Source organism: Scatophagus argus, chromosome 3, assembly GCF_020382885.2.
Source record: "Scatophagus argus isolate fScaArg1 chromosome 3, fScaArg1.pri, whole genome shotgun sequence".
Taxonomy (NCBI): Eukaryota; Metazoa; Chordata; class Actinopteri; family Scatophagidae; genus Scatophagus; species Scatophagus argus.
The window spans coordinates 15,851,971-15,864,181 of NC_058495.1; the positions used below are offsets into that span (position 1 = coordinate 15,851,971).

General features: G+C 39.9%; 1 protein-coding gene across 1 annotated transcript; it reads right to left on the minus strand.

Annotated features, from left to right (window-relative positions):
- Nucleotides 1–431: 431 nt before the first annotated feature.
- LOC124056570 (translocon-associated protein subunit alpha-like) lies at nt 432–5,305 on the minus strand. The gene is made up of 9 exons (XM_046384140.1): nt 5,149–5,305; nt 3,764–3,885; nt 3,578–3,671; nt 3,277–3,404; nt 2,733–2,867; nt 2,192–2,268; nt 1,641–1,719; nt 1,372–1,465; nt 432–1,240 (listed from the first exon to the last, which is right to left on the minus strand). Exons 1-9 carry the CDS (start codon nt 5,216–5,218, stop codon nt 1,176–1,178), a joined length of 864 nt encoding a protein of 287 aa, XP_046240096.1. The 5' UTR covers nt 5,219–5,305; the 3' UTR covers nt 432–1,175.
- Nucleotides 5,306–12,211: the final 6,906 nt, after the last annotated feature.

The window sequence follows — 12,211 nt, forward strand, 5'->3', positions numbered from 1 at the left end:
AGCATAAGGAAAATGGAAAAGGTTGCATGGCGTTGTAGAGAGTGGAGGAATCATTAAATGCGTGCAAAAGCCAAAAGAGGAAAATTGATGAGCTGAAGAATAAATCGAGGAAGTGAAAGATGAAAAGGAGAGTAAAATTAAGTTTTAACTTACTTATCAGCTGATTGGAGGCAAAGGAAAAGCACATTTTCTTTTATTTCTTTTTTGGACTCAATTTTGTCTGCATTATTTATTGATGTATTCAGTTACCTTTTCCACTAATGTGATCTGCATTTAATTTAGCATCCCCCAGTGCCACCACCCGCTGTCATATTAATAAAAGTGTGTAGATTGTAAAAACATGATTGCTTGAACCACAAACTGTTAGAGAGCAGATGACAGCAGTATAATAAAGTTATAGTTTACAAGAGAGTGTCTAACGGGACAAAATACACTTTGTTCACCATTTTATTGCTTTTGAAAACGCTCCACTGCGCCTTTTACAATAAGATGAAAACAAACAAACATCAAACAAACAGGTAAAATAACCTGCAGAAACCTCCAGAACACTGTTTTAATATTTGTTGTAATGGCAGCTGCTCCACTGAAAAGAAAAAGTTTAAACCTTTACAAACCTCAGGTCACATGTGACTTGATATTAAAGGCATTGGGGAATCAGGTTCCTAACATTAAATCTTGGCAGGGCACAGATAAGGCACAATGATGTTTACGTGATGGAGGAGGGGGAGTCAACTCAGCAGATCAAATACGAAAGGTTTGAAGTCATAAAATGAATTTTGTCCTAATAATGATAACAAATCCCAAATAAAATACAAGTATGACTTCACAGTTTTGAGTCAGGAAGGGAGTTGATGTGTTCAGCTTTCTCTTGGGTGGCAGTTCATGCCACAATCCTTCTTTTTTTCCATAAAAAAAAAAATGTAATGACTTCTTGGTTTAGCTTTTATCACCGTTCACACACATACATACTGATAAAAAAAAAAAAGTCCCTTTAAAAATGAACTGTGGTTCAGTCCTGCTGTTGTCTGAAAGGTCAGGCTCTGAACAGAGCAGCAGAGTCCAGGATGCTTTCTGGTCAAGACACCAACAGACCGAGATCCTTGCAAACATTTTAAATGCAATGTCCGTTCGTTGTTGTTGTTTGTAAAAGTATGATGATGGATGGATGAACTGCTTTATTGATCTGCTCCAGCTGCCCTGTTGGCTCGTTTCCTTGGAGATGATTTAGGGGAAGCCTTGTCTGTAAGAAAAGATTGTAAAAAGATCAGACGCTTGTGTCGCTTCATTTTCACAGAGAGTAACAGCAGTATGAGCTAAGAGTCGGGTCTCACACAGCCGTTTGGTCTGTTATTGCTATTAAGATGAACATACTCATGACATTGAGAGTCTCCTGAGGGATCCAGCTGATGTCCACATCGCTCATCCCGCCGGTGCCCTTCTCTATTTTCACTGGCATTCTCTTTTTCTGCAAAAGACAGCAACACCTTTAAAACATTTTATCCATTTTAAGGAAAACATTTTACGGGGAGGAGGAGGATGGAAGACACCCCTTGTGAATGTGCACTCTATTCCATTTGCTGTTGTTGACCTGTTAAACGTGTAAATATTTCATTACATTTGCATTGTAGACAAACACGTACCGTCCTCGTCTCCAGGACCTGGTACATCCCAAAGAGCATCAGGACCACCAGTCCAACCAGGAAGATGTACATGAACATTCTGCAGAAAAAAAACAAAACAAATCTGGTCCCTTTGTGCCCAAAATTGACCTTCAATGATCTGCAACATCTTCTGATCCGTTTTGAGATTTTAGGATGGAAAACAACAATTCATTTTCTCGACTAATCTGCTGGTGACAGTTTCTGTATCTTGCACCAGCAGCACAACTCTGACAACCGATCTCTTTGTGCCAATTTCACACCTCCTTTTACAGGTTCTTACATGTGCTGCAATCGTCTGGTGAAGCTGCTATTGTGAAGCCTTAGAGAGTTGGATGTAGTCTTGAGGGACATGAGAAACAAATAATAGATGGGCAAGATAGTAAGACTTAAAATTATTTGTACAGAATTAAGGTGCAGCAAACAGTCTGCCTTCCATTTTTGCAGCAAAATAATATAAAACAGCAACTGCTTTCTTTATGCTTTCATTTATGAGTAGGATATGACATAAACCGAGCAGAAGGAAGCCTTACGTTTCTCCATCCAGTCCTTCTTCTGGCTCAGTGATGGTGACAGTCTGGTTGTAAATGGCAGTCTGGAACATGCTGCCCTGAAGAAAAAGTTAAAAACTAGTAAGCAAGTACCCTGAGCTTCGGTTTTAGGAGCTGCTCTTTAGAAAAAGTGTCAAAAGTGTCAATGCGACTATGCAAATATCACATCATTCATTTAACAGCACAGACACAACAGTCAAAGCTCAGCAGGCAGAGGATAATGACAGAAAGCAGCCACCAGTAGTCCCAGTTATACAAAACTGGAAAAGATACAGCTGTTACATAAATATAGACAGATTTAAAACAAAGTGCTTTGCAGAGGATGACTCTTCCAGGTGTTAATTTTCATGAATCATCAGAATTTGAGGCAGGCTGTGAAAATCCTCCCTGCAGCGCATCACGACCGTCGCCATGTAAGAACATCACACATCTTTTCTCTACAACGTCAACCTGAACAGAACGCGAACGCCAGCCATCCATATTTTCAAAAATAAAAAGAATTAAAACTTTTTCTTTTATTTACCTCAGCATCGAGATAGTTGAGAAGGATAACGAGGCCGAACGGACGACCTGCCATGGGCTGAGCTGGGATGAAGGAGTACTCGAAGGAGGCCTGAGCCTGAGGCTGCACTACACTGTTCAGAGGCAAAGCTGTGAACTAACCAAAACACACATCATTGAAACACTGAGTGGTTAAGTGGCAAACATACATGGACATATGTAGCAGGTACATAAACATATAAAAATGTACTGTTGTGGATTGCTTTTGTGTTAAATCTATTAAAAGTAATAAAAAAAAACAGGTGGCATCAAAATCAAATAAGAAAAATGAAATTACATGGGCTTAATAGTTTTAATTTACCAAATGTGAATATTCCATATTATATTCAGAATTATATTTTGAGTTCACTTTGAGACTTGTAGCTCTTTTAAGATCATTTCACATTAAAAACAAATCAACAAACGACTGCATTTTTATTTATTTATTGCAATGAATCCAACTCCAGAGGAAGTCAAAAGTAACATTTGCTGATGATTTTGTTTCTTAAATTGTAGATGAAACTTACATTCTGAATGTAAAACTGGAAGTCTTGGGGGTAACGGAAGGAGGCCTCCAAGGACTGGACGGTGAAATCCTGACTTCCCTTGTTGGTGAAACCCACCAGGAACCTCACAATTTCATTGGCAGGAAACTCTAAAGTTATTATGAACACAAACAAACAACAAAGAAAAAAACAAAAACATTGGAACAACAAAATATGAGTTATAGGACAGAACATGTGGCATGACATGTCACACACAAAACAAAAGCATGAAGTCTTTCCTTCAACTTTCTACAAGCAACCAACCAACCAACCAACAACCAACCTTCTCCCGTCATGAAGACGATGGTCGTGTCGGCATCAGGATGAGACGTTAACAGCTTATCAGCCGCTTCCTCGGTGTCGTCTTCGTCTCCCTCCTGAGGAGAAACACAGCATGACTCTGTTGCTTTACCGCCCGAAGGCGAGTCTACAGTTTGCTATAACCGCTGTGCGATGAAAGCGTGCATACCGAGGGTTGCATCTGATCTTCCTCAACAAGCACCTCTTCTTCATCGTCTTCCTCCTCATCCACTGCAGCATCTTGGTCCTCAGCAATGTCCTCAGCAGAGTCGGAGTCTGCGGAGACGTGGCCTGCGTGGGACATGACATTGATGTTTCATACTTCACACTGTCCAGGTGTTTGACTGTTGTCTCACCAGTCACATGACTAATATTCTTCTTCAGCACAACTTTGTGTGTGTGTGTTTGAAGAATAATCAGCTTTATTGACAGTATATATATTTTTACATACACACACTGAATTCGTCTTCTGCATTTGACCCATCCTTAGTTGAACACACACATGCAACACCCGGCAAATTACATGCAGTGAAACACACACAGGAGCAGTGGGCAGCATCAAGTGCCCGGGGAGCATATTGGGGGTTAAGTTCTGCTACGTTGAGTTGCTTGCGTAGTTAAGTTGCTCAAGGGCACACCAGCCTCAGGGCACACAAGCATTTGTCACATTAATCACTCCACCACACCGAAATGTTTCCTGCCTGTCCGGTGGGGGAATCGAACCGGTGACCCTATGATCACAAGCTGCTTCTCCAATCTACATCAACCTCAAGGCATGTGGTCAAACATATTGAAGGATTTTGTCAGTATCACTCAGCGCTAACTGGTTATTTGCATAGCAGTAAAAAATAAACGTGTGAAAACAAACCCACGTACTCTTTTGAAAAATGAAACATGGGATGTTTGTTTGCATTGGGATATTACACACTAGAAAGACAACTCATCATTCAGCACAGAAACCAATCAATGAAAAGCTCTTTAAAGCACCATTCACAATAACGTAAATGTTTTTTTTGTTTGTTTGTCGTGTTGTTTGTCTGCGGACAAACTGCACACTTTGTTGCCAGTTTAAAAACGAGCAGCAGAAGTACAAAAGCCCCTCATGAAACCTACAAACACAACCATCTTATCTATGGTGACGTGTCCCAGCAGCCGGTAACTTTTACTGCATCCACATCGACTTAACTTTGACTAAAATCACCTCTAAAAGCTCACAAAGCGATATTTAACTTCTTTTTTAGTGGTTGAGGTGATTTTTTTAATATAAAGCACTTCAGCACAAGTGGCTTGCAGGAGACGCTGAATTTCATTCATTTCAGAGCGAAAGAGGTGCGCTACAGCTCTCTTCTCACTGCGCACCAAACCATGGATAAAACGTCCATACATTCACGTTAGAAAGCCGGCGGTGGATGCTTCAGGCTGCTTGTGTAAGGCTGTGTGACTCTGCCACGTCGATGCGTTACGGCTGTCTATTAACTTTATAAACTGCTGCCGAAGTGACGCGACGGCACGAACCTTTAAAACGCAAGAAGAAGAAGAAGAAGCGCGACTTACCGATGGATATCAAGCCACAAGGGAAGGCCAGGAGGAAAAGCAGCAGCAATTTTGTTCCGAAATTGAACATTTTGTCAGAGTTGCAGGCTGGAGTTAGTAACACATCAGCGTTCAGGAGAGGAGAGGACAGCGGCGGAGCAGGGGGCGGGATAAGAGGCGGGCAGACCCGCCTGTGTGGAGCAGGTTTGGGAGGTCCGACTGCTCTTTTTTTTCTTTTTAAAGCTCCAGTGCGTTATGTTTTAGGGAGGAAAACAGCTGCAAGAAACATGTGACAACTCGCCCACATGTTTGCTTTGCTTTTAGACAATATTATTAAAAAAAATGACAGCAGGCTGGCAAGAACTAAGTTTGTAGACTTTGTCCTTATTCATGATGATGAAAGCGAAAGTTAAAAAGCTCATACTTGCCTCTTGTGCGTGGTGATGCAGGGAGTATGCAGAATCTTTGCTGAAGTAAAAGTACTAACACCTCTGTGAAAATACTCTATCTACAAGTAAACGTCCCCAATTCAAAACCTTAGGCTATTTGGATAGGTTTAAAGTATGTTATCAGCACAATAAGAGCCGCGTTATTATGTGTGTGGATAAAATAAGACCTATTTGTTTGTAGCATCGCCGTCCTGTGTGGACTACCTGTTTCTAAAAAGTTTAGAAAAGGTTTAAACGGGTTTATTTATCTGAAGAAGCTGGAGAATTGATACAGCTTAATGCCTGTCTAGTATAGTTACTATAATGTAAGTGATGGTTCGTTTAAAGACCTTCACTTTGTTTAAATCTATCAGATTATATATATTTTATTTTATTAATTTATTTTGCAAATTTTTCATTCATCACATATTTCTCACATTTTTCATAAAGAGAACATTTTGGGTGACTCATACTTCTACTTACTTAAATATTAACTATATTATAATTGCTTGCAGATCAGAATTTTAAAGTATTTGGACATTTAGGCATCGTTGCAGACTACAGACACAACTCTTTGCAAAGTGCATATAATTATCTCTCTCTCTGTTTTATACAGAGTTCACTCTGCTGCATAATGAGTACTTTTACTGTTTATATTGTACCATAAATTCATTTTGCTGACAGTACTTCCTTACTTTTACTCATGTAAAGTATTCTGAATACAGGACTTGTAACATGTAACAAAAAAGTAGTTTTGTTTTTTTTGTTTTTTTAAAAAAACATAATCTGAGCACTTCCATGCAATTTAAGTGTAACATTCAAAATGTGACCAATGTGTGCAGCTGAATGATCTAAAAACTTCTTAAAGCGATAATTTCTACAATATTCAGTCTGCTTCAGAAATCATGATTCTGTCTCTGATATGCTCCAGTTTATATGAACTGGAAATCATATCAGGGTTTAGAGAGTAGCCGAAACCACAAGGGAGAAACTTCACTGAAGGATGTAAAGAGACCAAAAGACCTCAAGATGTCGCTCTAGCTTATTTTAATCAATAAATGCATGTTGAAATCTCATGAGAAAACACACCTGGTCAGGATGATGTAGATTTGAGCTGTTGATAACAGATGAACTGTGTGCTGGGAAACCAGTGGGAAAATGTACAGCGATTAGTGAAACAATAAACGCATCATTGTACAGTTTGTCTGCTGTGATAATCGGTGACCTCCAGCTGGGATTTTCTCTGTTCCCATCCAGATGCATCTATTTTATTTCTCTCCATGAATCTGTTTCGTGGAGACAGAGTAGCACATCCTGACTTCTTGCTTGTGCACATCCGTCTCTTTGAATACCTGCTTGTCATGATGTGAATGTGCACACGGCTTATCCTACTGTAGTGCACACACCTGACAGGAAGATGTTCGTCTGCTGCCAGGGTGTGTGTGGAAAAACACAACTGAGAAGCAGAAGGTGTCAAGAGTGAGTCGCCTCTTTACCTGATTAAAACCACGGTGAAGTGCAGAACAACAAGGTTTATGTTCTGTGTGCGAGAAATGTCATACGCTGTTATACTGCTGGGGAAACCGGATGGTCACTGCACCTGACAAAGTGCAAACTTGTACATGCCACATTTGTCAACTGCAATTTGCATTTGCATTTCAACTGACACACATCCAGGCTGTCATGGTTGTGCCTGTAAACACCATCACACATCCTGCTTGTGAGAAATGGTTATATTAGCTCGAATGGTCCAGCAGACTCAAATAGAGTCCAGAGTTTATGCTCAGATTTTGGCGAATTTGATGGATGAAGCCATGCCAAACACCTGGCCCCACCAACAGATGATCAGAAACCTGAATGATATTAGAGTCAGGTTTCTGAATAAGCAGGTTTAACTGTAATCCATGAGGACATCATATCCTGAGTATGACAAACTCAAGATGCTAGTTTGCATGTAAAAACAGTCTTCAAATGGCTCTTCAATCCCCAGTGACATCTGCCTCCTCAGTTGTTTCACAGTAATATAAAGTGTGTTGCTGCAGTCAGCTCCAGCACAGAGCGAAGGGAGGTTTGCTTCCATTTGGTTACGTCACTATGATAAAAGTAAAATAAACCAACACTATCTCACTCCTGAAGGTGGAGGCGTTACACTGATAATGGAGTTTTTCTTCACACTCACAGGTTAGTCTCAGTCATTGTCACTGGTGTATTTTTGTCCTAGCAGCGTGCAGCTGAATTTACACATGTATGGAGATCTCTGACCAATGGGATGACAGCGAATGTGTCACTGCATCATTTCAACATGACACAGACCTATGAATATCTTACTACCTTGAAAGCTGAGGTCTGAAAGGGAATTTACCTATTACCATTTGTTTTTTTTGTTATTATTTAACATTGAAACACTACAAACTGATTGCTAGTAACAATTAATTTCCTTAATAATTTCAGTGATTTTTTTTTTGATTTTCTGTGGCAATATTCCACAACCTTTTCAAAAGAGGTTCACCATCTAACTACTTGTTGTTATTCTCAGAATAAGAAAAAAAAAAAAAAAGTTGTGGTTTTCTGCAAAAGCCCACATCCTGTAAAGTGCTAAGTGTCTGTGTTAACAGTTTCTTCTGTTGAATAGCATCACACTGCGTCAGCATAAACATGCAACAGATGCTGTAGTCTTGTTAATCTCAACATTTATCAGCAGTTATTTACAGCAGTTCTTTCGGGAAGAAAGAATTGTCCTCGGTTAAAGCTTCACTGACAAAGACACGCGCTGATATGGCAATCAACACCACAGGTAAGTCTTGATTGAAGATATCCAGTAAATATTTTTGATTTGCGCTTGATGCACGCCTTTAAGTGAGATGAATGCAGGTGTTGCTCCATATCTGTTTATAATACAACAATAGGTTTGCTAACACAACAGCTTCTTCAGCTTCCTAACCCGTCCGTGTGACCCGTTTTGTTAAGTCATATTTTTTTGTGGTTCAATATAAATATCTCTGCAGACGCCAGGGTGAAGAAAAGGTCGGCTCGTTTTTTTATGCACCTCTCACCCACTCAAAGTATCTCCCTAATACCATACAAGCACACACACACACACACACACACACACAGATGGATGTGGATGCATACTCACACACTCATACAGAAAAACAACTTATCAACACTTAAAAACCTGACACATTATTGTCCGTCATTATGAACTTTATCTTATCAGTCAGAACTGTCAAACATTCACAGCTAATGTCATGTACACATGAATGTTCACATGAACACACACCCACACACACACACACACACACGTCTGTAATGACCCAGTATTATGCTTACTCCACTGTGAATCATGGTAACAATGAGATGGAATCCTTCCTTTCAGAGACTCTCTCTCTTAAGGTGACTAACTGAAGTCAGTCAGTGAAAAACTCAGTTGGTTCAGTTCTGCATTGCTCAGAGGCAACACGCACACGTGTGAGTGTGTTTCATATTGTGAGTAGTGCACTACGATAATGTGAATATTATAATTATGTATACTGAACAAGCTGTACTGCACAAAACTGTATGTAGACTATAGTTTCCATTCTAATGGTTTGGCCTATAGCAAAAATTTGGACTTCTAGGATTCTGCCTTTAAATCTGTGTAATGTTAAAGGTGCCATGAGGGGCTTTCCAGTTCTGATTATATTCAGCGTTATGAAGCCAGTCTCATTTGTGCGTCAAATACCGCCATCCTGGCACGTCCCTCAGCGTCCCATCCACATGCAGAAGGTATTCTTGTTTGTTTGGATGAGCACCAAATTTTAATGTTCCTCCAGTGGAAATGCATTCATGCCTTTCACCCAGACTGGATTCATACCATCTGTCACTGTCTGTTACTGATGTTCAATATTAGTATAGTTTTTAAGAGATTAAATGCAAATAAATATATGTCCTAAAAAGAACATGTACGCAGTCTGTGAGGTGAAACCTTAGGCAGTTAAAGCCCTCAACTCCCTCTGCCACATGTTGCTGCTGCTGGTCAGTAGACTCATATCTACACTCGTGGACCCATGGTTATAACTGAAGGCCGCTCAGATCAGTGAGTCAGCATATTATCAACCCCTCCTCCCGTAACTCTTCTGGATTATAGTGTTTGAACTGTTAGAGGACAACATTCAGAGCGACTTGAAACGATAACAGTGACTGACACAAAAGTAGGATTTTTGAAAGTCGTGAGAACATGTTCACACATGCTCATTGGAAACTCATTAGTATCTAATTATAACAGAGGTGCAACATATCAGACACCAAAAACATTGTGTCAAGCCGACTTCAGTACATCTAAATTTTTCCCATTTGACGTTGTCATGTTGCAAAGCCAAAATTGATTGAATACTTTAATTTAATCATATGAGATAAAGGTTCAGTGACAGGCTTCTCGTGTGTGTTGGACTAAAACAAGGCTTTGCAAATCATTTTTTGAGGTAGGAAATGCATCCAACATGTTTTGCAGCTCAGAACATGCTGCACTGTGCAGTCACACAGTTCGCACAAGCGCCAATGTCTCAGTAAAACCACATCTTCTGCAAAAGACTGAGCACATCCACTGAATGTATTGGCAATGCAGATATCTTGCTTAAGGGCACCACTGCTGTGCTTCTTTCCATTATTTATTTTATTGCCTTGTTTATTTCCAGTAGAGATTAAAAGAGAAGCTTGCATCTGGCCTGTCGTGTTTTTAACAAATGTTTCAGGCTCATGCAATGACCAACTCATTGAAGTAACTGAATTAAAATATTTATTTGCATACAAAATGTTGGGTCAACTGACGGATAAGCGGTACAGAAAATGGATGGATGGATGGACCCAGTTGAACAATCTGAAATCCAAACTCAGGGAACAGGAAGCTGCGATCTGAACCCGAGCTTATACCTTACTGGCTCTGAGGTTGGGCGGTGGTTCAGGCAAGGGCTGGGCTAAAAATAACAGCAAGTGAACAACAAAAATGACTTTTTTTCCAGCAAAATTGATGTATTCATTGACTACTACTGGTCATAAATAGTCTCACTGTTCTTAATTTCACAGTATTTCTCACTGTTTTTTTAGTTCTTTTTAAAAACACATTTATTTCATATCTTCTTTGCATTATTATCGAGTGCTTTTGACTGACTTTTTTGCCTGGAATGTGTCATTGCCCTTATTTCCTAAGGTAAACTTGATTCTCTGCACCACACAGTGACGAACCGTGTTATCTCGATGCATTTCATGCCAAGACTTTTTAATAGCTTTCACCTTTCATACACAAGGTTGGATTCAGTCTGTGTTTTGCCAGAGACTTTAAGTCACACTCCATTCATGTGTTTTGTTGGGTTTGGAAAAATGAGAATGTGATATGAAAACTCTGAGGCACTGAGAACGGTCATCTTGTGTAATTAACCCTTTTTTGAATGCTGGAGGAGTTGATGTAATTTCAAAGAATAGCATTTTTGCCTGTGTTAAAACTATCTGGATGGCATATACAAGTATTTTAAATGATCTATATTAAATATAGTTATTTTTCTAATTTTCTCCCTGTGCAGCTCCTCCACTGGGCGACATACACCTTACAACGCCGCTCCTCTGGATTTTTGGCATAATGCTTTTCCTCTCACTATGTTGGAATATAATTTGCTGCATATCAAGATATTACTCAGGTAATTACATGCCTTTAAACAAATATCCAGCGAAGACAATTAAAATCCTTAAATCTGATGGTAAATATACTTTTTCTACTGAAACAGGAAAAGGGGTATGTCAACCAAGAAAAAGAGAAAGGTATGCAGTCTATCTATTCATTGTTCAAAGGAGATTGCACAATGGTGTCTTTTTTAAATAATCCACATTTTTAGAACTTTTTTAGAACTCAAAATTAAAAATACATATATCTCCTGTCCAACTAAAGACAGACGCAGATGGAAGATAATCCAATTTATGGAAACATAAGCTACATGCAGACAAGTAAGTGCTTTGCACATGGGTGGTGTTCTCTATGCGCTTGTCTGTGTTTCAGTTTAGTTTGATGTCGTGTGATGTTGTTTTTCACAGGCACGGCTTTGTTCACTGACGCTGATCCTTCAAATGCAAGGGACCAACCGAGAGTCAATTCTGATTCACAGGTACAGAGTCTTTAAATCTCTCCACATAGACTAAGGTCTTACCCGTAGGTCCACATTATTCTGTTCATCTTCACATGCATCAATAACCTTCACAGCAACACTTTGCTGTAAAGATCACAGGAAGCAGCTGTAGTATAAAAATAAGCAGAAGAGACACCATGAAAAAAATGTGCACAATAAACCCGTCCTGTACGTACAATACTGTGTAAAGGCGTTACTCAGTTTTTTTATTTGCTGTCTCTTTTGGTCTTCCTGCAGTCCAAAACTCAGGAATGCTACGCCAACCTGACCCTGAAGGCACCCAGGGTGCAGTCTGGCCGCAGCTCTCCATGCTCAGCCGTACAGTATTCAGATGTAGTTCAGTTTGAGGAGACGCTGGAGTTGGAGAAAGAAGATGAAGGCAACACAGACGCCATCTCCACCATGTCTGATCTTTATGCTTCCGTGCAAACTCAACGCGTCAAAACCATCCACACTGCAGAGGGTGGAGAGGACTACGCCAACCACCTGTGAGAGAAGCTTGAC